The sequence below is a fragment of the Vipera ursinii genome (genome assembly GCF_947247035.1).
Source record: "Vipera ursinii genome assembly, chromosome: 4".
In the NCBI taxonomy this organism is placed as follows: domain Eukaryota; kingdom Metazoa; phylum Chordata; class Lepidosauria; order Squamata; family Viperidae; genus Vipera; species Vipera ursinii.
The window spans coordinates 119,265,739-119,292,307 of NC_139514.1; the positions used below are offsets into that span (position 1 = coordinate 119,265,739).

Genomic DNA, 26,569 nt, shown 5'->3' on the forward strand with positions numbered 1-26,569 from the left:
AGCCAGCCGCACGGTTGTTAAGTGAACCGGGCTTCCCCATTGACTTTGCTTGTCAAAAGGTCACAAAAAAGGGGATCGCATGACCCACGGGGACGACACTACAACCATCGTAAATGCGAGTCAGTCGCCAAGCGTCTGAGTGTTGATCACGTGACCCATGGGGGATGCTGCAATGGTCGTTAAAAGTGTGGGAAATGGCCATAGGTCGCTTTTTTTCCGGTTGCCATGGTAACTTCGAACCATCACTAAATGAACCGTTGAAAGTGGAGGACCAGCTGAGCTGCAGAAATATTTTCCCCTCTCTCTGGAGGAAAAAGAGAGAAAGACACGACTTCTCCAATCGTTTCTGCAGCTGCTGGAGAGGCTGAGAAACAAAATAGTCCGCCGGATGGGCAATTAAATCATCTCACATTGTGTGTTGTCAACCCACAAAGGTGAGCCAAGCGAGAGGGGAGAGGGAGGGTGGAAGGAAAGCATGCCAATAAACAAGCAGATAAATCACATTTCCAACACACGGGCTCCGGCTGCACAGTAGGCAAGAGATGTGGGCAAGGGCTAGAGGTTGTGGCTATGTTATTTTTAAACACGTAGTAGGTGTGTATTTTTCTCCAAGATTTCAACCTCTGCTGCTAATACAGCAGGAAAGCAGCGCAGGAGGTTTGCAGAGGAAATGTGAGCGCGGAAGTACACATAAAAGACTATTAATTGGGCCAGCGTCAGCTGCGAAAGACTGGGTACTGCACGGGAAGGTCCAATCAAACTGATTTATTGCCGAGATATTTATGCAGAGGAATCTTCTCAACTAATGGTTAGCACCTGCTAGGAGTTAGGTAAGGAGCAGCTGAAATCACGGGAGGTAGGACTTAGTTTTTGCTTGTGGCTACGTAGGGATTCTAGGCTGAGCCCTTTTTTGACTCCACCCGCCCCCACGTTCAGCCAGCCCTTCTCCTACAGCTAGTCCATTACAACCAGATTTTTTCTAGGATTGCAAGTGGAGTCTTTTGAATTACCCTTTTTCCTTCTTTCAATATTTCATTAATTTTTTTTGTAATCACATATCCTTTATACTTTATCTGGGTTCCAACGTTTAGTTTACTAATACATTGTAAGCTCCTTTCTCTCTACCTCGTTTTTTTCTAGCCACCAATAAAATGTATCCCGTGTTGTAAAGTAATCTGAATTTTCTTTCTCTTTCATTTTTAGTGCCAAGTCTGTCCATTACTGCACAATTTAAAATTTTCTTCATTTATCTCTTCCACCACCGGCAATTCTTCATCCTTCCAATGTTGAGCAAAGGCAATTCTCACTGCAGTTAATACACGTAACATTAAGCAGACACACTCCTTCTCATAATTCCCTACAATTATACCTAAGAAAAATAATGTTGGCTTAAAATCCATGTGTTTTTTTAGTCATTTTCTCTAACCATGTGTGCGTTCTTGACCAAAATCTATTGGCTTTAGGGCATGTCCACCAAAGATGAGAGTATGGGCCGGGTGTTTGTTGAACTACCTGTTAACTGGAGCTTCCCAACTGTGGGAAGTAGTAGTCTCAGGGTGGGTGAGGAAAGACAAGAGTGGGAAAGTTCTGGAAACAGGCAGAATCGGTACTCTATTTATAAAGGGGACCCAGATTGTTGGCGGCAATATAGGCTGACTCTGTAAAGTGTTTAGAGTGGGCTGGGAAGCGGGATAAAAGTCTAAGTGCTGAAAGTTATACCTACATGCTTTTAGCTTCCATCCAGAACATATGGACGGCCATTTGTCTGAAATGGTATATAGGGTTTCCTGCCTGAGCAAGGGGTTGGACTAGATGACCTCCAGGGTCCCTTCCATCATCATCATCATCATCAACATATTATAAAGCTTTTATTCATAAAACATGAAACTCAGTCAACCGAACACTCAAACTGACTGGCACCAATGGTTGACACGGGTTGCTGCCAGCATCCCAGCTATCAACCAGGTATCTCTTTAAATTATTATTATTATTATTATTAATTATTATTATTATTATTATTATTATTATTATTATTATTATTATTATTATTATTATTACTATTATTATTTCTACAGTCAGACTCTGTGCTGCTTTATAGGCTTGTCAACGCAGCAGCCCTGGTGACTCAGAAAAGCTGATTTTGGGCTGTCAGAGTGGAAAGGCCTTGGGGAAAAGGAAGGAGAGCCACTATCAAAGGTCAGATAAGAAGAGGTCTGAGTCTGGAACAAGAAGACAGCAGTGAGTAAACATCTCAGATAAGGCCTCTCTAAAAGGAAAGAGGGGAGAAGCCGGTTCAAATTTGTAAAGGTCTGCTCCTACCGATTTACTATAACATAACATTGATTTACATGCCATTGGTTTGCTAGTCTGGCCTCTCCGGAAGGGCTGGCCATCATAGGCTAACACAGCTCTCCTCCAACCAGTCACAGGTAGTCCTCGGCTTAAGACCACAGCTGAATCCCAAATGTCTCTGTTGCTAAGGGAGACATTTGTTAAGGGAATATGGAAAATAGAGTAGAGTAGAGTAGAGTAGAGTGGGATAGGATAGGATAGGGTAGGGTAGGGTAGGGTAGGGTAGGGTAGGGTAGGGTAGGGTAAACAGAGTTGGAAGGACCTTGCAAGTCATCTGGTCCAACCCCCTGCTTAAGCAGAAGACCCTATACCATTTCTGACAGATGGCTTCCAGTCTTTCTTGAAAGCTTCCAGTGATGAAGCTCCCAGAACCTCTGAAAGCAACAGAACAGAACAGAAAATATGAATGGAATGGAATGGAATAGAATAGAAATAGAATAGAACAGAACAGAACAGAAATAATAGAAAAGAATAAAATAGAAATAAATAGGAATAGGAATAGAACAGAACAGACTGTAGACTAGACTAGACTAGACTAGACTAGACTAGACTAGACTAGACTAGACTAGACTAGAACAGAACAGAACAGGAATAGAATAGAATAGAATCTGGAAGGGACCTTGGAGGTCTTCCAGTCCAGCCCCCTGCTTGAGCAGGAGACCCTACTAAACCATTTCAGACAAATGGCTGTCCAGTCTCTTCTTAAAAACCTCCAGGGTTGGAGCACCCACAATTTCTGGAGGCAGGTTGTTCCACTGGTTAATTGTCCTCACTGTCAGGAAGTTTCTCCTTAGTTCCAGGTTGCTTCTCTCCTTGTTGAGTTTCCCTCCGTTGTTTCTTGTTCTGCCTACGGGGGCTTTGGAGAACAGCTTGACTCCCTCTTCTTTGGGGCAGCCCCTCAAATGCTGGAGCCCTGCTATCCTGTCTCCCCTATTTCTTGTCTTTAGACTAGCCAAACCCAAGTCCCGCAGCCGTTCTTCGTAGGTTTGAGTCTCCAGTGAATTTGGCCCTGTTTTACGACTTTTCTTGCCACTGTCGCTAAGTGAACCTCTGCAGCTGATAAGTTAGTCACACGGTTGTCAAGTGAGCCGAGCTTCCCCATTGACTTTGCTTGCTGGAAGGTCGCAAAAGGGGATCGCGTGACACCCCCCGGGACGCTGCAACCCTCGTCAGTACGAGTCAGCTGCCGAGCGTCTGAGTTTTGATCGCGTGACCACGGGGAGACTGCAACGGTCGTAAATGTGAAAAATGGTCACGAGTCCCTTTTTTTCAGTGCCTTGGTAACTTTGAGCGGTCACTAAACAAATTGTTGTAAGCCGAGGACTAACCTGTACTCTAAACCCTTTGACTCGTCAACAGGGCAGGTCTACTGCTAAGCAGCTAAACGTGTCTGTTTTATTGCAGATTAAATACCCTTGTTCACCAGATTATACTGTGACTCTCTATTTGTGTGTGTGTGTGGGGGGGGAATGCACAATTTGCCCAGCCTCTGTCTGGTTAATATTGAAATATATTCCCCAAAATCTAGAAATGGAGCAGCCTTAAAGGCAAACTAAATGGGTAGCAAAAATTGGACTGTTGCATGGCAACCGGTCATGTACATATGGTGATTTTCGCAGAACAAAAACATGGTTTATATTTCATGCACAAACAGCAAAACAGCCCAGCAAAGATAATAACTGGGTCTTCCCCTCCACCAGCTAACACTCTGGTCTTTTTTTAAAAAAAAAAAAGAAATTGCATTCCGCTATTGCAAAATATTAAACTGCTCCTTAATCTTTTTTTTACCACGCTTTGCCTACCGAGAAAGCTGACCTAAATGATAATGGATTAAAACTGTTAATGTACATAAAACAAGTAATAGTTCAATCATTGACAGCCCTGAAACACCGACCATCCAAACACAGAGAGGAAGAAAGAGAGGGGTGGGGAAGGGAAATGCAGAATTCCTTACGGAAAAGATGTTACGAACAGCTTAAAGTTTGGGGAGCTTCTGCAAGGCGGGAGAACTCTCAGCAAATCCCACCCAGCCGCCTCCTCTTCCTCCTCCTCCTCCTCCTCCTCCTCCTCCTCCTCCTCCCTCCTCACTAATTGAGTTACATGAAGGACTGGTGACCCAGGAGGCTTTTGCTTCATCATGGGCTTGCCTGTGAGCGGAATTTTACCTTGAAGGGTGCTATGATTTCAACTCCCCAGAGAAAGCAGACAAATCAAAATGCGTTTTCTCAGAACTTCACACAGAACTCAAGTCAGATTTGCTTTCCATAAGCCCAGAAAATATCTGCCAGGCATTCTGAACTAGGCACATCACGGCAGCCTCCCAGCTTAGGTGAAAGTCAAGCTGGGTTTTAAAGAGGACAAGGTATCAAAGGATTTCCAAGGGAGGGAGGGAGGGAGGGAGGGAGGGAGGAAGGAAGGAAGGAAGGAAGGAAGGAGGGAGGAAGGTTATGGAAGGAAGGATAAGGAAGGAGGGAAGGTAGGAAGGAAGGAAGGAGGGAGGGAGGTTATGTAAAGAAGGAAGGAAGGAAGGAAGGAAGGAAGGAAGGAAGGAAGGAAGGAAGGAAGGAAGGAAGGAAGGTTGGTTATGGAAGGAAGGATAAGGAAGGAGGGAAGGTAGGAAGGAAGGAGGGAGGTAGGTTATGGAAAGAAGGAAGGAAAGAAGGAAGGAAGGAAGGAAGGAAGGAAGGAGGGAGGGAGGGAGGGAGGGAGGAAGGTTATGGAAGGAAGGATAAGGAAGGAGGGAAGGTAGGTAGGAAGGAAGGAGGGAGGGAGGGAGGGAGGTTATGTAAAGAAGGAAGGAAGGAAGGAAGGAAGGAAGGAAGGAAGGAAGGAAGGAAGGAAGGAAGGAAGGATGGTTATGGGAGGAAGGATAAGGAAGGAGGGAAGGTAGGAAGGAAGGAGGGAGGGAGGGAGGTTATGTAAAGAAGGAAGGAAGGAAGGAAGAAAGGAAGGAAGGAAGGAAGGGGAATATAACCTTGAGAGCAGCTCAATAAGCTAGGTTTTCTAGCCGAATTATATCGGATGAACCCTAGTCAAGCTAAGATTTTCAATGTAAGGTATTTGGACAGCTTTAGACCACAGTGCGAGAGCACCAGCTGAATAAGTGTGAGAGAAACTACAGTTTTCAGCATGAAACCTTCTGCTTAAGACGAACTCATGCCTAGAATAGGAATAGAGAGTAGAGTAGGGTAGGGTAGGGTAAAGGAGAGAGGAGTTGGAAGGGACCTTAGAGGTCTTCTAGTCTAACCCACTGCTCAAGCAGGAGACCCTATACCAAGAGGGTGAAGGTTTGCTCTTGAAGCTTGTGGGTTCAGAAACTAACCCCTAAGCTCAGACAACAAACCTTCGCCCTCATCCTACACCCGAGCTGCAGATATTCACCACTATTGCAAGCCCTAGACCAGGGGTAGGCAACCTCGGCTCTTTTATGACTCATGGACTTCAACTCCCAGAATTCCTGAGCCAGCCAAGCTGGCTCAGGAATTCTGGGAGTTGAAGTCCATGAGTCATAAAAGAGCCGAGGTTGCCTACCCCTGCCCTAGACCCATGTTGGCGAACCTATGGCACGCATACTATAGATTGCACGCAGAGCCCTCTCTGTGGGCACGCGCGCCGTCGCCCCAGTCCTGGGCCTTCAGCTGGCTTTTATAAACCCTTTTCGCTTTAGGCCTCCACCGCCGTGTCGGGGGAAAAAAAAGGTTCAATCAATTTCAAATTCTCACGGGGGAAAAAAAAAGATCTCGCAAAGTCGGAATTGGTCGATGGAACTTTTCAGTCCCACCCAGTCGGCCGTTACCACCGCAGCCACGCCCACCCAGTGAGCCACGCCCACCCGGCACCCGACGATGCCTAAGTGGGTTTTGGGTTGCAGTTTGGGCACTCGGTCTCTAAAAGGTTCGCCATCACTGCCCTAGACCACTTCAGACAAATGGCTGGCCGGTCTCTTCTTGAAAACCTCCAGTGTTGGGAGCATCCACGGTTGGTCACGACCATCCCAAAGGCCCTTTTCAAAAGGCAGTTAGACGGCTTGGGTTCTTTTTTCCTTCAAAAACATCTCGCTTCTCAGAACTTGTTCTGTACCAGCCTGCTACCAGCCCTGCAGAAAAGGCAGGGACAACCCCTTTTACAAGAAGGCAAGAGGCTGGAATTAAGCCTGCCAAATTTATTGATACAAAAACGAATGGAACAAGACACGAACCAAGAAACAGGAGCTTTTCAAGCGGTTGCCTTCAGCAAACCAGCCCTCCCACGCATTCCCCTTTTATACAGTTCAGGGCGTGGCTTCTCTCTGCCTCCTTCCGAGGTGCCCCATTGCCTTCCTCTGTTTACTCCTGATTGACTGCCTCCTGCGTCGGGCGTCCTTGAACAGGGCCAGCTGTGGGTCATCTTCATCCATGCTGTCAGGCTCACACAGCTGGGTCTCCGTCGTGACCAGGTGGGAGGGGCCTGGCTGAGGGCTCTCATCAGCAAGATCTCCAACCCCCTCAGCAAGCTCTCCAACACCCCCCTCCTCCTCTGAGTCATCTGACCTAACTGCCGAACCCACAGGCTGACCCTGAATCACAACAGAACTGAAGCTTCAATTCCGAGAAGCGAAATGTTCTCAAGGAAAAAAAAACTTGGAAAGTCCAGTTTTCTTTTGAAAAGCACCTTTGGGTGAAGGAACTGGATGAGGCTGTCGGCAGGCCCAGAGGAAGAGAGAGAGGCTTTTGGAGGAGTTGGTGGCGGCAGTGGCAGCAGCGTGCTCCAGGGGCGAAAAGAAGCAAGGAAAAGGTGGAAGAGACAGGATCAGAAAAAGGAAAGGAGGAGAGGTTGTCGTGCAGGAATACAAGCTAATTTCAGGGCTTGTCCACATGGAGCTCTGTTTCCATCTGTCCTGTTTGCCATCGTTCGCTCCCTAGAGACTAAAATGGACCGTCTGAAACTTGAGCTGGCCACGCACAAGGAGTGTATACCACCAGAGGTGGTGACCCTTTGAGAGCTGTAACAAAATTTCATTTTGATGTATGCCAATTGGTGTACGTTCAAAGTGACAATAAAGTTATTGTTGTTGTTGTTGGGTCATGCCTAGAAACGACACAGAACGCTGTGAGGTTTTAGGCTTTAATCCGTCTTAGATCCCCACCTGCTCCAGCTTACAGCAAACCAGATCCCAACTTATTCATCATCATGTTCATCCTCTAGTCTAGAATTTCAGTTCGGATTCAGGCTAGCTGACTCTTTTACCTTTCACGGTGATTCCCTACAGCCCAGGATGCTTCAAACAAGGTTGCAAAATCAAATTAACCTGCGGCTGGAAAGGCATTATCTACTATAAAGAATCTATGGGTGGTGCAGACGGTTTTTCCCAAAGCAAAAGAACTCAATTGGTAAACTATGAACTGTGGGTGGCCTGGAGGGGGAAAAGGGGGGGGGTTACCTATGTGGATTTTCACAGGGGAAAAAAAACCAGAATTCTTTTTGCTTCCGCTGTGCCTAGATGGATCTTTCAAAAAAAAAGCTACGCTCTTGGTCAATCTAAAGATCCAGGAGTTTCTTTTTGTTGAATGTGCCAAACGAGACGGTCGATATATATCATCTGCAATTTTGCCAGTTTAGGGATGATCGAGAGCATCCAGTCATAGGGCATCGCGGTCTGGTTTGGAAGCATCCCTGCTTCGGACAGGAAGGCGGTGCAGAGAGTGGTGAGGACGGCAGAAAAGATCATTGGCAGTTCCCTCCCTCCCATCCAGGATGTGGCATACAAGCATTGCTTGAGCAAGGTCCACAGGATTGTCTGGGACGCTACACACCTTCTTCACGACCTGTTTTCCTTGTTACCTTCTGGGAGGTGGGGGCTTCGGGGTATCCGAAGCAGAACATCCAGATTCTGCCAGTTTTGTTCCACAGACCATCAACCCTGTGAACTCTCCTCTTTCCGTTATGTATTCAAGATGGGCAGTGATTAATATTTGTATTTATTTATATGTAAGGGTGTAGGTATATACATATGTAGGTATACAGGTGTGGTGTATGTGTACACTTTTGGAAGCAGGCAACAGAATTTCATTTTTTATGTGTGCCAGTGTGCCCACAGTAAAAAATGTCAATAAAGTCTATCTATCTATCCATCCATCCATCTATCTAATCATATCTATATCTATCATATCATATAGTTTCACTTTGAGAGCGGGCAACTAAATTTCATTTTTGATGTGTGCCGTTGTGCCCACAGTAAAAAAAAAATGACAATAAAGGTTATCTTATCTATCCATCTATCTTATCTATCATATCTAGCTATCTGTCTATCTATCTCTATCTATCATCTATCATATCTATCAGCTATCTCATATCTATCTATATCTATATGTAGCTATGTATCTATCATATCTATCTATATCTATCATCTATCATCTATATCATCATCTATCATAGCTATCTTATCTAACATCTATCTAATATCTATCTATATCTATCATATCTAGCTATCTATCCATCCATCCATCCATCCATCCATCCATCTAATCATATCTATATCTATCATATCATATAGTTTCACTTTGAGAGCGGGCAACTAAATTTCATTTTTGATGTGTGCCGTTGTGCCCACAGTAAAAAAAAAATGACAATAAAGGTTATCTTATCTATCCATCCATCTTATCTATCCATCTTATCTATCATATCTAGCTATCTGTCTATATCTATCATCTATCAAATCTTATCTATCATCTGTCTCATATCTATCTATATCTATCATATCCAGCTATCTATGTATCTATCATATCTAGCTATATCTATCATCTATCTATAACTATCATATCTTATCATCTGTTGTGATTCAGGGTCAGCCTGTGGGTTCGGCAGTTGGGTCGGATGACTCAGATGAGGGGGAGGAGGGGGGTGTTGAAGAACTTGCTGATGATGGCTTTGAGGCTCCGCAGAGCCCCCAGCCAGGCCCCTCTCACCTGGTGGAGACCCAGCTGTGTGAGCCTGACAGCGTGGATGAAGATGACCCACAGCTGGCCCTGTTCAAGGACACCCGACGCAGGAGGCAGTCAAGTAGGAGTAAACAGAGGAAGGCAATGGGGCTTCTCGGAAGGAGGGAGAGAGAAGCCACGCCCTGAACTCTTTATAAAGGACTTGTGTGGGGAGGGCTGGTTTGCTGAAAGCAACCGCTCAGATAGTGTTTCAAAGCTCCGGTATCTTGGTTCATGTTTTGTTTGTTTTTGTAATAAATTTGGCAGACGTATTCCAGCCTCTTGCCGTCTGTAAAGGAGTTGCCTTTTCTGCAAGGCCGGTAGCAGGCTGGTACAGAACATCATCTATCATATCTATCTTATTTATCTAACATCTATCTATCTCATATCTATCTATATCTATCATATCTATCTATCTATCCATCCATCCATCCGTCTGTCCATCCATCCCATCCCGCTTACCTCCAGAGCTCTCGGTAAAGACGGTTAGGGTCTGTCCTCCCACATTTTGTAAAAGAAAGGGGTGGTCTCTGGGCGCACTGATGGACGTTGCCTTCCCCCCAATACCGTCGATGTTTGCAAGGTCTTCGTTCAAGGTGAAAGATACCTGACAACGGAAAACAACGTTTCACATTTATGAAAGAGGCTCGGTGGGTGCTTGCAAGATCTGGAGGCGGGTGGGTGAACCATTTGGCTGCCTCCCACCACAGGGGAGTCCTAATCTTAACAGCCTTTCATCCAATCAACACCTGGGGGCAAATGGATCAGGGTCACCATGCAGTACAGCAAATCCTTGATTTATCACCCTTCATTTAAGTGCCCGTTTGAAGTTACAACGGCACCGAAAAAAATGTTTTTCAGACTTACCACCGTTGCAGCAGCATCCCCCAGGGTCCCGTGATCAAACTTTGGATGCTTGGCAATGGCAATATGGAGGCAGTCCTTGACTTACAACTGCCCGTTTAGTGACCAAAGTTACAATGGCATTGGAAAAATGGACTCGGGACCGTTTTTCACACTTAACGAACTTTATGGCATCCCTGTGGTCATGTGACCAAAATCCAGATGCTTAGCAACTGACTCATACCGTGGCTGTGTTCCAAGATCAGTTGACCCCCTTTGGCAACCTTCGGACAAGCCAGGTTCACCTAAAAACCAGGTTACTAATTTATCAACTGCAGTGATTCGCTCAAGAAGCGTGGTGGGGAAAGCCATAAAAACGGGACAAAATTTGCTTAACAACTGCCTTCCTTAGCAACATGAATCCGGAGGTCCCACTGTGGTCGTAAGTCGGAAACTACCCATGCCATCTTCTCTAAGACAGGGAGAAAATGCCTCTGGACGAGGGCATGAACTGTCCCACACAATTTAAAGGATAAGCCGTTGCTTTGTCAGATGCAGCCGGTAGGGAGACGTGACTGGAATTTCAAATCCGGCCTCCCCAAAAGACGATCCCTTTGTTTTATGGCTAAAAAGCCACTTCGGGAGCCCTTCAAAAATGCATGTTATATATTTAATACATCGTTACACCGTTGCTGCGTAGGAGAAGGGCAGAATTTGATTGCCGGGTGTAATTCATTCTGATTTATTTCAGTCCAGAGTGACAGCTTGGAGACGGCCTGCTGGGTAAGGAGTTAATATGTATGGAAATTCAGTTTTTCCATCTCTGCGTGATCATTTAGTCTCTCGGCCCTATTAGCCTTCAGAGCCCCCTTCTGAATTAAACCTTGGCTTCAAAATTACTCTCTCTCTCTTTGGCTTAGCTCTTCCTTTCCCTCCATTTCCCTATCCAGAAAAAAAGTAGAGGGCTGAGCTGAAGAAAGCATCATTTTATTCTGTTTGCTATTTTGCAAAGGCTCTTCCTAGCCCATCCCTTAAGCCCTTCCTTGGGAAACGGTGAGTAATCAAATTACTACGTTCAATGGGGCAGCCTATGATCACTCCATCGTTACTCAGAAATAGATCGGTTTCCTTCATAAAGAAAGCATCTGTTAATTTATTTAATTTTTTTGCTTCCAACATTTAGAAAATTGGCTTTCATCTTTCTTTTTTCTTTTTTTCTCAGACTGCCTTTCACGTTGTTAAAAGGCGTTTTAGGAAAGTTCTGGGTTCAAAACACAACGAACCTAGCACGGGCCTGGATTTGTATGAGAGACCACTAAGAGGCTATGCCAAAAAAAAAATTCTAAGGAAAAAAAAAGGCTGTGATGATTTGGCATAGCTCTGTATCAAAATACAGGCACGCATAAGGATACTCATTAATCTATTACTTACTTCTGTTCTTCCTTGATTTCTGTAAAAGAAACAAACAAGGTTATTTTAGGGCTAATCTGTCTAGTAATGAGAACACAAAGCAATACATCCCCAAAAAACCTGTTTAAATTTCTAGGCAGTTTGGTAACATTTTTACGGAGGTGTCAGCTCCTCCTCTCCGTGTTATTGTGGTGTGCTTTTGTCAGATTGTGAAGCAAAACAGTTGCCTCACATTTTGCAGCCGCTCGGCTATCATTTCAAGCCTTAACATTCTGAAACTCCCTAAGGCTGCCCCCTTCCTGGAATATATAAAATATAAACTTTCTTACTTGGCAATTCTTAGCTTTCCTACTTCGCCTCTTCCTAAAGCTTTATTCCACTGCTGAGACAAGTATTTTGGGACCTAAAAGAAACAGGGGGGGAGAGAGAAATAATCAAGAAAAATCTGCAACAAAGAGCAATAAATTGCAAATAAATCAGCCCCCGGGTGGATGGGTTCCGTTATAGTGGCGACAAATGCACTGGGGAGAGACCTGAAACAGGACAGGTACAAATCATCACGGAGAAAAATCTTTCCATATGATCACTAGGACTTGAAGATGACTTTGCTAGGACATGATCGATCCAGGAGCCTCTCGCAGCCTCGTCACTAACAGAAAAATAAGTGGTTTTCAAGCAGGGCAATTTACACATTATACCATTTCAGAATTTTAAAAGCAGCTTTGGGAAACAAAATGCCTACAATAAAAACTATTAGTAAACACCTAGATACACCGTCCAGAGAGATAAGTCCTCTTCCAAGCAGTCACTTAGCAACGGTTCGAAGTTACAAGAGGACCCCAAAAAGGGACTACACAACCCAGATTCAAAGTCCCGATGGCTAGCCACGGCCCCTGCAATCACGCGATCAGGTTTTAGGCGCTCCGCAATCAGCCTGCATTTATTGCCATTTGCGGCATCCTGCGATAACGTGACTGCAATATACAACATGTGTTTTTTGTTTGTTTTTCTTTAGCAGAAACTAACATATATTTCTGGTTTCTATAAAAAAAAATGCCCAGTGCAGAAAATGTCTTCGCTTAATGACCGCTGCATGTTGCTTAACCATCGCTGCGAAAAATAAGTAAATAAATAAAAAGTCATAAAACTGAGCCAGGAAATGTGCGTGTCTTGATTTAGGGTCATCGTGACATAGGAAGGAAATTTAAGGCTCCATTAAGGTTGTTAAGTCAAGGACTGCCTAAACAATATATTCATTCATTCATTCATTCATTCATTCATTCATTCATTCATTCATTTATTTATTTATTTATTTATTTATTTATTTGGTTTATATACCGCCCTATTCCCAAAGGACTCAGGGTGGTTTACAAGGCAAAATTTTAAAACAATCTAATATAAAATAAAATAAAATAAAATAAATTAAATTAAATTATATATATTATATCCTCCTTACCCTAACCTTTCACCACAATTCCTTGATCTGTTCCACTTTGCCCTTGCAAATAACAATACATATATTTTAAAAATTTGCTGTCCGATAACCATAGCTATATGTGGACAATCCCTTAAATATGAGCCAGCTGTGTGCTACAGCTGCCAAAAAAAAGCCAACACAGTGCTAGGCTGCATGAACAGAGGGACAGAATCAAGATCACCTGAAGGGTTAATACCACTTTACAAGGCCTGGGTAAGGCCACACTTGGAATACTGCATCCAGTTTCGGTCACCACGACGTAAAAAAGATGTTGAGAGAGCAGAGAAGAGCAACAAAGATGATCAGGGGACTGGAGGCTAAAACATATAAGGAATGGTTGATGCAATTGGGCATGTCTAGTTTAATGAAGAAAAGGACGAAGGGGGACATGATAGCAGCCTTCCAATATCTCAGGGGCTGCCCCAAAGAAGAGGGAGTCAAGCTATTCTCCAAAGCGCCTGAAGGCAGGACAAGAAGCAACGGATGGAAATTAACCAAGGAGAGAAGCAACCTAGAACTAAGGAGAAACTTCCTGACAGTGAGGACAATTAACCAGTGGAACTACCTGCCTCCAGAAGTGGTGAATGCTCCAACACTGGAGGTTTTTAAGAAGAGACTGGACAACCATTTGTCTGAAATGGTGTAGGGTTTCCTACCTGAGCAGGGGATTGGACTAGATGACCTCCAAGGTCCCTTCCAATATTATTATTATTATTATTATTATTATTATTATTATTATTATTATTATTGTTGTTGTTGTTGTTGTTGTTGTTGTTGTTGTTGTTACTACTACTATTATTATTAGCACTAATCTCATTGAATCATGTGTGTCTGTACACACACACACACACACACACACATATTCCACAACTACTGAGCTTTCTGTTAAGCAAGACAATTGTTCATGTGGGTTTTGCCCCGTTCTACGACCTTTCTTCCCACAATTGTTAAGCGAATTACAGCGGTTATTAAGCTAGTAACACAATTGTTGAGTGGATCTGGCTTTCCCCATTGACTTTCCTTGCTGAAAGGCCGCAAAAGGGGAACGGATAATCCCGGAACACGGCGACCGTCATAAATACGAGTCAGTTGCCAAGCGTTTGAATTCTGATCACATGACCTTGGGGAAACGCTGCGATGGCCGTAAGGGTGAAAAACGGTCTTGCGTCGCTATTTTCAGGGCGGCTGTAACTTTGAACGGTCACGAAACGAACCGCTGTGAGTCGAGGACCGCCTGTAGCCTTCTCCAGTGCACGTTAAAATGTTTTTCTCCCTGTCTGATTGCAAAAAAATATATTCTGACAACTTCTCCAGAGGGAACACAGCTTGCTCCTCCAGTTATTTGCTGAGCTTTATCTGTGCCTGAATCACCATCTTAAGACCAAAGCACGTTATTTTTCGGTCAAGGGAAACTGTCTCCTGGAAAATTATCTTCCCCACTGCTACTTAAAAGCGCTCGATCCGCTTTTAAGTTGCAAAGTTCACAGCACCGTAGAGAGAAGTGCATCAAGCAGAAGGTTTTGGGCAGGTGGAATCCAAAATCCAGACGATTGTGTCAGTCCCCAGTTGGGCCAAGAAAAGAGTCTCCTTTCTGACCGGCTGATGCCCCTGGCTCTTCCTTCCTCTCTCTTCCAGTCTCCCCAGAATATTTCCAACACATTTCTTGCTGACTTGGCCTTGGCAAAGTCAACCAAAGGCTATCTCGCGCTAAGATAGGGGGGAAAAAAAAATCAGATTTCCGATAGCAGCAGAGGCCAGCGTTCAGACAGCAGCAACGAAGTAATAACAGGATTATTTCAGGCTAATACTATATCCCCTTCTCTACAGCAAGTTTATAAAGCACACTGTCTTCATCGGGGCAAATAAAGCACCATGTTTGGCTGCTGTATTAGGTTAACATTGATTTCTGCTCCGGCTTGTAAGGCAGTCTTTTCTCTTGCACTAGGAACGTTTATATCCAAGGGCTTAGACTTCTAATGCGAGTTGCCCAAGAAAAATGGCATTAATAAAACCTCTGGCTCTGATCGCTCCGATTCCAAAGAACAGCACGCTGCTGGACTCAACTTACAACGGTTCCTTTACTGACCCTTCAAAGTTACAGCAGCAGTGCGAAAAGTGACTTACGACCAGTTTTCACACTTACAACCGTCGCAGTGTCCACCACCCCCCCCCAGGGTCGTGCGACCAAAATTCAGCCACTTGGCAACTGACTCCTACTTAACGACGGTTGCAATGCGTCCTGGCGGGTCACCTGATCCCCTTTTGTGACCTCCTGACAAAGTCGACGGGAGAAAGCTGGATTCACTTAATAACTTGGCTTTTTATAAATTGATCTTAACTTTTTAATCTGTATTGATTTATTACGGGCATTGCTGTTTAATTACTTTTTCATTTTTGTATCTTGTTTTTTTATTATGTATTGCCCTGTTCACCGCCCTGAGTCCTTCGGGAGAAGGGCGGTATATAAATTAAATAAATAAATAAATAAACCGTGTTACTCGTTTTAAAAATTGCAGCTTAACCGCCGTGGCAAGCTGGGTCGTCCAATGGGGCGAAACGCAACAGCTTTCTTGTTTAGCAGCGGAAATCTCGAGCTCGGTTTTAAGTCGAGGACTACCTTGTACAGCAGGGGTCTTCAAACTTGGCCCTTTTATGACTTGTGGACTTCAACTCCCAGAATTCCTCAGCCAGCTTGGCTGGCTGAGGAATTCTGGGAGTTGAAGTCCACAAGTCATAAAAGGGCCAAGTTTGAAGACCCCTGCTGTACAGTAACGACAACCAAGAGAAGATTCTTTTTTTTTCCTCCCCCAGATTTTGAAGGCGACAAAAGAGCAGCGGAGGAGTGGAATCCCCCCCGAGAAACTGACAGAATAAGAAGCTCTTGGCCGTTAAAGCCAACAGACACACACACACAAAAAAAATCAGCCTCTTTCTGGTTTTTGCCCCCAGCTGTAAAAACAGTTTAATAGTTCCCTGGTTGTAGAATTTGAAACTCTGAATCTATCGATATTATAAAACTGTCGCCCGTATTATTCATCTGCGTAGGTTCTTCCTTCTGAGGGACCCCCCCCCCTCCAATGGTAGCTAAAAGGAAAACCGTTACAACAATCTATCAAACACACAAGGAGACCAGAAAAACAGAACAAAAAAAAAAACCGACCACAGAGAAAGCTGTGGAGTCTTCAGAGAAATTGGCTGGAAAAGCAGGATGAGACGAGAGGCCGCAGTTGACTCACAAATGCCTACAGCCTGTGAACAAACACATCCGTTGGCTGGGCAAATCTCCCCACCCTTATCCAAGTGATTAGCTTCCGTAATTAGGATGGAGCCGCCACGAAACTGGGCTACAAGCAAGGCCCCCCCCCCGGGACTCGTGTTAATAGAACAGTTATTGCAGCGACGATATTGGTTGTTGGAGGACGTCTGGGTTGGTTTAGCTCCTGGCTTGCTTAGAGCTTTATAAACTAATAGAAACACTGTGGTAAGTTACTCTCAGGAAGCCGAAGCGTTAACGTTCGGGATTAGGGAATTTCTTATCGCTGCTCCACATTTCTCCTCCTCCTCCTTCTCCTCTTCCTCCTCCCTTCTAGCACTGATGACATTCCCTAGTTGGGTCATGAAACGTCTGCAAGAAAACCACCAAGCTCAGAGAGTAGTAAGGACCCCACAGTCCTCCTCCTCCTCCTCCTCCTTCTAGCACTGATGATGTTCCCTAGTTGGGTCATGAAACGTCTGCAAGAAATTAACCAAGCTCCGAGAGCACCAAGGATCCCACAGTTCTCCTCCTCCTCCTCCTCCTTCTAGCACTGATGATGTTCCCTAGTTGGGTCATGAAACGTCTGCAAGAAAACAACCAAGCTCAGAGAGTAGTAAGGACCCCACAGTCCTCCTCCTCCTCCTCCTCCTTCTAGCACTGATGATGTTCCCTAGTTGGGTCATGAAACGTCTGCAAGAAATTAACCAAGCTCCGAGAGCACCAAGGATCCCACAGTTCTCCTCCTCCTCCTCCTCCTTCTAGCACTGATGATGTTCCCTAGTTGGGTCATGAAACGTCTGCAAGAAAACAACCAAGCTCAGAGAGTAGTAAGGACCCCACAGTCCTCCTCCTCCTCCTCCTCCTCCTTCTAGCACTGATGATGTTCCCTAGTTGGGTCATGAAACGTCTGCAAGAAAACAACCAAGCTCAGAGAGTAGTAAGGACCCCACAGTCCTCCTCCTCCTCCTTCTAGCACTGATGATGTTTCCTAGTTGGGTCATGAAACGTCTGCAAGAAAACAATCAAGCTCAGAGAGTAGTAAGGAACCCACAGTCCTCCTCCTCCTCCTTCTAGCACTGATGATGTTTCCTAGTTGGGTCATGAAACGTCTGCAAGAAAACAACCAAGCTCAGAGAGTAGTAAGGAACCCACAGTCCTCCTCCTCCTCCTCTTCCTTCCTTCTAGCCCTGATGCTGTTACCTAGTTTCGGTAATGAAACGTCTGCAAGAAAACAACCAAGCTCAGAGAGTAACAAGGGCCCCTCATGTCCACCTAAGCTTAGCTAAGATCTCCTTGCCAAGGAAGACGCCAGAAGCTTGGAAGCCTCCAAGGATTATCTCAACCATAAAAAAAAAACAGTTTCCCAGTTCTCAAACCTGGGAGCTGTGTAATTATGACCTGTTCAAGTTTTACTAAGTATCCTACGATGTCATCGGGTCAACCACATCACGACAGAAACACAATTCGTCAGCTTTGCACACGACTGTAGCGGAGATGAAAAAAAAAGCTATTGACTGCTGCACTCGATAGTAGTAACTGTGAGAGGGATCTCGGAGTCCTAGTGGACCATCCCTTAAAGAGGAGCCAGCCGTGTGCTGCAGCTGCCAAAAAAGCCAACACAGTGCTAGGCTGCATTAACAGAGGGATGGAATCAAGATCACGTGAAGTACGTTTCACTTAGCATTTGAATGAATGAATCTTCCTTTCATTTTTTTTCCTTTTTCTTTCTTTTTATATGTAATATTAATATTGTTTGTAGTTATCTTATATGAGTTAGAGAGCGATAGATTTAAGAGTTTATTGTTGTTAGCATATGGATGTTTATGATTGTTTTCTGTTTTTATACCTTGTACTTAGCTCTGGGAAGTCGGGGGGGGGAGAGAGGGGGGAGGGGTAGGGAGGGATAGGTAGGGGAGGGGGAGGGGGGATTGTTAAAGATAAAATGTATTTTAAAACTTTTCAATAAAAAAAAGATCACGTGAAGTACTAATACCACTTTACAATGCCTTGGTAAGGCCACACTTGGAATACTCCATCCAGTTTTGGACACCACGATGTAAAAGATGTCGAGACTCTAGAAAGGGTACAGAGAAGAGCAACAAAGATGATTGGGGGACTGGAGGCTAAAACATATAAGGAGCGGTTGCTGGAATTGGGTATGTGTAGTTTAACGAAGAGAAGGGTGAGGGGTGATATGATAGCAGTGTTCCAGTATCTCAGGGGCCGCCACAAAGAAGAGGGAGTCAAGCTATTCTCCAAAGCACCTGAAAGCAGGACAAGAAGCAACGGATGGAAACTAGTCCAGGAGAGAAGCAACCTAGAACTAAGGAGAAACTTCCTGACAGTTAGAACAACTAACCGGTGGAACAACCTGCCTCCAGAAGCTGTGAATGCTACAACACTGGAGGTTTTTAAGAAGAGACTGGACAGCCATTTGTCTGAAATGCTATAGGGTTTCCTGCCTTAGCAGGGGGTTGGACTAGATGACCTCCAAGGTCCCTTCCAACTTCTTCTTCTTCTTCTTCTTCTTCTTCTTCTTCTTCTTCTTCTTCTTCTTCTTCTTCTTCTTCTTCTTCTTCTTCATTCTTCTTATTATCATTTGCCATCTGACTCGGCTACTTTTTTTATGCCTGCTGTACTTACTTACTTCCTCCTGACTGCAAAGTGAAACATGCTGAAAAGGAGGAGGAAGGAAGCCGCACAGGGCATCTTTTAAAAGCTAAAAGTCAAAATGAATCAGTGAGGCCTGCCAGGTTGAAAGCGGCCCTCAGCTCCTGGAGGAAAGTGCTTTTTCGAACTGCGACTGTTGAAAATTAATGTGCAGTTCCTCAGCACTGCAGCCAGGAATCACACGTACCGTGACAAGTTTTATAATAAGATTAAAGCATCTGAAAAAAAATTCCAAAGAAATCCTAATCCCGCGTCTTTTATCATCTTAAAAAGCAATCCTGTGAGAAAGAAAGAAATCTCAATTCTGTCCACATGAGCGACACATCCTTCCCAATCTTGAATCCCAAACACTTATTCAATTTGGATCTCTTCCTCCAGAAACCCCCAAGCATTAAATGTGATACTTAGTGGCCAAAATATTTTTTTTCCTGTTTTATTTACATATTTGTTTTCCTGCAAACCTAATAATAGTACTTCTGTTAAGGCTTGTCTGCTTTTTTTTTTTTACTCTTTTATGAACTACTCTATAAAGAATAATACATTATACAAGAAGAAACACTGAAAAAAGATTTGTGTGCGCATGTATCACAGATAAGTAAACCAGAGATTTAAAATACGAAAACAGCTTTCTAGATTATTTTGTTATATTTAATACTGAAATATTATTAATTCATTAGAAATACCGACTAATGCGTACAATTATGAATTGTTAGTGCACATAACTTCGCGCTAGGACGCTAAACATAAGCTAGAAATGAAGGGCTGCACCCAATGAACTAGAAATCAAATGAAATTCAACTATTCTGATTTAGATGTTTCACAAAAGTGGAAATGCAGATTTTACGCACTGAAAAAGACTATATATAGCTGTGAAATCTCATTTCAGAAAAGGATTTTTCCTCATCTGAAAAGGAGCTCTACAATTTCAGATTTCAATCTCCTGCAGCTGCTACCTAATTAAGCTTAATTGGAGTTAGTGAAGCACCCAAAGATTACTTTCCAGCTTTAATGTTCCAGCTCTGACCATTTCTTCTTTAGGGTATGTTCCCCCGTCCTGCTTGCTGAAAATCGCTAGTAATTTAGATTGGTTATATATTTGTACAGTGCAAGAAGAACCCACAGAATATTCATAATCGGTTCCTTTTTAGAAAGACTGATAGGCTGAGCAAGCAATATTATTTATTTTTATTTTATTTTAATCCCATTTATATCCCGCCCTTCTCCGAAGACTCAGGGCGGCTTACAATCTAAGAAGCACAAATCAATGTGCTTAGCAATAGCCTACATTGTATGTATATGCCTGCTTATTAGGGCTTTCGCCTCCCCCCCAAGTGGCATTTTTACAAAGTCAGCTTAATTGACCCCAACAATCTGGGTCCTCCTTTTACCTACCTGGGAAGGATGGAAGGCTGAGTCAACCCTGAGCCTGGTGGGACGCGAACCTGCACTAATTGCAGGCAGCTGGTGTTACTTAAGGAGGCATTAGCCCACTGCTCCACCATATGTGTGTATGTATGTGTGATGTTCTGGACAATCAGGTCAATGAAACAATAACAGGATAACATAGCTGGAAAGGACTTTGGAGGTCTTCTAGTCCAACCCCCTACTCAAACAGGAGACTTTCTCCCATTCTGGACAAACGGCTGTCCAATCTCATCAAATCCTTTGCTGAAATCAAGTCGATATTAGGACTATTGCACTCCCACTATTAAGAAAGCTATCCTTACAAAAAAGTAAAATAAGGTGAGAGACAAACCTACGCTGATTTCTTGTAATTACTTTGGAGGTAAGATGAGAACTATACTACTATGCCTTGCAAAAGGATGCTATTTATCCCTGCTCTGAAATTCACCTTTTAGAAGTCTTACAGCATTGAGAATGCAGAGTTTCACTCTTCCTTTGCAGAACGCTAAACAGAAGCTGGTTACTACAACACCATGGCTAAAAAAATGCAAAGCAGAAATCAAAGGACCTTATGAGGCTTTCATGTGGGGTCTGATCCATCATGGTTTACCCAGTATTCAGTGAAGCCCAGAATAAATAAATTCCCTCCCCTCTCTCAATATATAGTGCAAAACACTATAGGACAGTTTATGGAGTTTACAAGTAGTCCTTGACTTACAACGATGGATGGATGGAATGACAGAGATGACAGATGATACAGCTCACAGATGATAGATGATTGATATAGATGATAAGATGATAGATGATATAGAGATGATAGATGATTGATAGATGAGAGATGATAGATGATATATATATAATTATATAGATGATAGATAGATAGATAGATAGATAGATAGATAGATAGATAGATAGATAGATAGATAGCTGGTAGATAGATAGATAGATAGATAGATAGATAGATAGATAGATAGATAGATAATATAGATAGATGATAGACAGACAGACAGACAGACCTTTATTGTCATTTTTTACTGTGGGCACGGTGGCACCCATTAAAAATGAAATTTAGTTGCTTGCTCTCAAAGTGTACACATACATAACACACATTTGAACATCCTATACACAATATATGTATAGACCTACAGCCTTACATATAAGCAACATATAAATATTAATCACTGACCACCTTCAATATGTAACCGAAGGACGCCGCTAAAAGAAATCTTATGACCATTTTTTCACACTTACAACCGTTGCAACAGTCCCCATTGTCACGTGATAAAAACTGAGACCCATAAAGGGTAGTTTACCTTTCATTTAGTGACCATTTGAAGTTGCAACGACACTGAAAGAATTGACTTATGAACATTTTTCACACTTACAACCATTGCAGGATCCTCCACGGTTACGTGATCAAAATTGAGGCACCTGTCAACTGACTCATATTTATGATGGTCGCAGCATCATCCCAGGGTCACATGATCCCCTTTTGGTGATCTTTTGACAAGTCAATGGGGAAGCCAGATTCGCTTAACAACCATGTCGCTAACTTAACAACTGTAGTGACTCACTTAATAACTGTGGCAAAAAGATCGTAAAATGGACCAAAATTCACTCAACAAACGTCTCACTGAGCAACAGAAAATTTTGGGTTCAAATCTGGTCGTAAATTGAAGACTACCCGTATAGGCTAAGTTTACCTTTCATTTAGTGACTATTTGAGGTTTCAAGGCCTGATGACCGTTTTTCACACTTACGACCACTGCAGCATCCCTGGTGTCACATGATCGAAACTGAGACGCAGCTGACTCGTATTTAGGACGGTCGCAGCGTCCTTGGGGGGGGGGGTGGCATCACGTGACCCCCTTTTGTGTGACCTTTAGACAAGCCGAGTCAAGGGGGAAGGGGAGGTTCACTTAAGACACCACAACTGCACTGATCCGCTTAACAACGGCGGGAAAGAAAGGTTGCAAGAGGGGGCAGAATTCACTTCGCCGCTGTCTCGCTTAGCGACAAGAAATTTCGGGCTCCATCGCGGTCCCATGCCGAGGACCAACCGCCCCCTCCCCCCCGCATTTTGGCGGGCTTCACCCCAACCCCATGCAAAAGGGCTGCCCAATGCTCGATGTCAGCACTGGATAGGCCCGCTGCTCCTGGCCATGGAGGCTCCACTGCCCGCCTTGCTGAGCCCAACGCTTCCTCACCCGCCGGCCACCCTCAAACCGCGTCTCGTGGCGGGGAGTTCCGCAGATTAACTGTCTGCTCCCCGCCCCGCCCCCGCCCCCCAAATCGTGGGCGCTCCACCGCTGGAGATTCTTAAGAAGAGGCCAGACAATCACCTGTCTGAGACGGTGTGGGGTGGACTAGATTCCAACCTTGGCAATGTTAAGACAACTGGACTTCAACTCCCAGAATTCCCCAGCCAGCCATGCTGGCTGGGGAATTCTGGGAGTTGAAGTCCAGTTGTCTTAACATTGCCAAGGTTGGGAAACTCTGGACTAGAAGACCTCTAAGGTCCCTCCCGGCTCTATTCTATTCTATTCTCCCGGCAGGACCTGGCTGGGAAGAGGGGAAGGGAAGCCTCCCCGGCTTCTTCTCCCGCCGGAAGGCCACCTTCCCCCGGGCAAGGACGCCCTCCCCGCTCCCGGCCCCCGAGGCTCACCTTGACCAGCCACATCCCCGTGTTCTGCTTAGCGCCCGTCAGATCCAGCTCCCCCTTGTCGCTCATGGCGGCGGCGGCGCCGGACTCTTCCTATCCGCCCGGAGTCGCGGCAGCCACCCGGACAGCAATCGGCGACGGACCGGCGGCGACGGATCCTCGCCGGGGCCAAAAAAACCCGAAAACCTTTCACGCCCGAGCGCGTAGCCAGCTCCTCACGCCCGGGCGGCGTTCGATGGGGGCGTGGCTCCGAGGAGGGCCGGGCTAGGGGGAGGGGGGAGGAGCCGAGGGTGGGCGTGGCAGAAGGGGCGGGGACGGAACTTTCTGCCAAGAGTTTCTCATTCCAATAAATAGATTTACAATTGCTGCGGTAGGTGAGTCTGTGTGTGTGTGTGTGTGTGTGTGAGAGAGAGTGAGTGAGTGAGTGTGTGTGTGTTGTGCTTTGCTTTGCTTTAATAGAATTTAATTTATATTTTTTATATATTTATTTATACATTGATTAATATTTATGTGTTACTGGTATGTAAGGGTGTAGGTCTATACATATGTTGTCTATAGTATGTTTAAATGAATGTTATGTATGTGTACACTTTGAGAGCAACTAAATTTCATTTTTAATGTGTGCCATTGTGCTCACAGTAAAAAATGACAATAAAGGTTATATCTATATCTATATTTATTTTTATTTTTATTTTTATTCCATTTATATCCCGCCCTTCTCCGAAGACTCAGGGCGGCTTACAAGCTTAGCAGTAGCCTTCATTTTATGTATATGCCTGCTTATTAGGGCTTTCACACACACCCCAAGTGGCATTATTACAAAGTCAGCTTAATTGCCCCCAACAATCTGGGTCCTCATTTTACCTACCTCGGAAGGATGGAAGGCTGAGTCAACCTTGAGCCTGGTGGGATGTGAACCTGCACTAATTCTATCTATATATCTATATATCTATCTCTCCATCTCTATCTCTATCTATATCTATATCTCTCTATATATCTATTTCTTATTTGGCTAATTTTGCTCACTTCCTCTAACAGAACAATTTTCTTTAATTAAAATACATTAATCAAACATATTAAACAATACATTAATTAAGCTGTTGTTTTATTCCATTGCAGGCCACCCACAGTTGGGTTTCGTGAGATGGACGACCATATCAATGTGATTAAATTACGAATTTTATTTATTTGGTGGCTTAGCAACTTCAGTACTCCCAACTCACTTGGCTGGGGATGCAAAACCATGTGTAAAGTCAGAAAAAGGGTGAATTCAATTAGCAAATTATGTTTCTCAGTTGCCCCTCTCAACAAAGCCTTACCCCAACATCCTAGAATTTAGTTATTGGCTATTTCAAATCGAATTTGAGATGGAGACGCATTGATTTAGATACTTTCTGTGGCCTGAATCTTATTGTTTATTAATTAGGTTGCTTTTTTTCATGAGGCAACTGGGCTTTGTTTTTCTCTGAGAATGTTTGGCTTCTCCTCCAAGAAGCTTCTTCAACTCTGAATGGACTGTGGGGAATGGGAATAAAAAAACAGCACGTCATTACAGTGAACTAAAACTAAACCAGCCTAACTATTGATCCCTTTCTCATTAATACTGTACAGCAATGCAACAACTTTGGAACAAGTATAGTTGTTTTGAGTATTAGAAAATCGAATAATAGAGCACCCAGTTCTAATTTTGGAATTTCCTTCCCTCTTTCCTTTCCCCTTTGATTTTGTTCTTTTAAAAAAGTCAGGGAAGATTTGAAAGGGCTTTTCGGAACCTGAAACTCTCTGCAGATTCTGTTTCTGGACCTTCTTTGAAGGACCGACACGACTGAAAGAATGGCCCAGAGTTTGCCCTTTTGGTGAAAGGGATCCTCCACCATGTGACTGATGACCTTATCTGTGAGCAAACCTACTTTTGACATTTTTGCCCTGAGTAAAGCAATGAAATGTCAGGGCAAAAGCCACTTTTCTGGAAGGATTAGATAAAATTGAGTTTTAGAAAAAAACGCCTAGCATAAGCAAAGCCACTTCAGAAGATATAAAGCGGTTGCTACCAAAAGCAAAACCTGCCAAGCATAACCAAGATTGCAATTTAGTTGGTTGGTTAGTTAAGATAAATAATAATAATAATAATAATAATAATAATAATAATAAGTAGTAGTAGTAGTAGTAGTAGTAATAGTAATAGTAGTAATAAAAAGTTGGAAGGGACCTTGTAGGTCATCTAGTCCAACCCCCTGCTCAGGCAGGAAACCCTATACCATTTCAGGCAAATGGCTATCCAGTCTCTTCTTAAAAACTGCCAGTGTTGGAGCATTCACCGCTTCTGGAGGCAGGTTGTTCCACTGGTTAATTGTTCTAACTGTCAGGAAATTCCTCCTTAGTTCCAGGTTGCTTCTCTCCTTGCCTAGTGTCCATCCGTTGCTTCTTGTCCTGCCTTCAGGGGCTTTGGAGAACAGCTTGACTCCCTCTTCTTTGGGGCAGCCCTTGAGATATTGGAACACTGCTATCATGTCCCCACTCGCCCTTCTCTTCATTAAACTAGACATACCCAATTCCAGCAACTTTTCTTTGTATGTTTTAGCCTCCAGTCCCCTGATCATCTCTTTGTTAAGATTTTCCGCCCCACACACCTTCATTTCTCGTTCAGGGGAAATATTCTATCCTGCCTCTTTTAATATTCCCCAAAATACTTCATTCTTGTGGTGGGGGAGGTTTGCTGACTTCCTGCATTACTCAACTATGCATACCAAATAGATAAATATTGATCTTTCCAAGAATTTCAGACAAGCAAAGTCAGTGGGGAAGCCAGATTCATCTAACAGTTGCATGATTCAATTAACAATGGCAGCGATCTGCTTAACAAATATTGTAAAAAAAATAATTATAAAATCAGGCCTGACTTACTTAAAAACCCACCTTCCTGAGCCACAGAAATTCTGTTGTGATTGTTAAGTCAAGGACTATCTGTCTATAAAAATCAGTATTGTCTTCCATTGTTTCTCTCTGGGAGCAACACAGCAGAAGAATTGAACTAAATTTCAAGGAGCAGGAAAACTACTGACCATATGGAAATGTAATCACAATCCACAGGAAACCCTATATAAGGAATCCTTCCAGAATATTGTTTCCTGCAGAAATCCATAAGAATTCAAGGAGTTTCTAAATTAAATGGGTTTAAGATTAGGGAAAAAAAGTCTCGTCTACTCCCTTCTAATTACTTATTCAACCGTGATCCTCTTGATTTGCTAGCAAATAATCAACTTGGTAACAGGAAAGCTGTGTTGGTCCTGTGTTAGGATTTGGCATCGCATTTTCAGATTAACCCATTTTACAGAAAGGCATTGTGTATGCCTTTGAATAACTGTTCATCCCAAAAAGTTGATACAAGATTTCTGATGTTTAGCAAATAATAATAAGAAACTTCTGGATCCAGGTAGTACTTTGTCTCTTCTCTTGCACTTTCGGGTCCAAAAAGGTGGTGTTTTTTTTTCTCAAGAGGTAACTGGACTTCCTTGTTTTCCTTTGAAGACATTTTGCTT

At 43.7% G+C, this 26,569-nt stretch overlaps 1 protein-coding gene across 1 annotated transcript in view; it reads right to left on the reverse strand.

The window, feature by feature from the left end:
- Positions 1-23,267, reverse strand: part of GTF2F2 (general transcription factor IIF subunit 2) — a 67,792-nt gene extending 44,525 nt beyond the window's left edge. The window contains exons 1-4 of the mRNA XM_083362355.1: positions 23,034-23,267; positions 11,891-11,964; positions 11,583-11,601; positions 9,771-9,915 (exon numbers count right to left, since the gene is read on the reverse strand). Coding sequence (XP_083218481.1) covers positions 9,771-9,915; positions 11,583-11,601; positions 11,891-11,964; positions 23,034-23,099 — 304 coding nt within the window. The 5' untranslated portion in view covers positions 23,100-23,267. The remainder of the gene's footprint in view (positions 1-9,770; positions 9,916-11,582; positions 11,602-11,890; positions 11,965-23,033) is intronic.
- Positions 23,268-26,569: the final 3,302 nt, after the last annotated feature.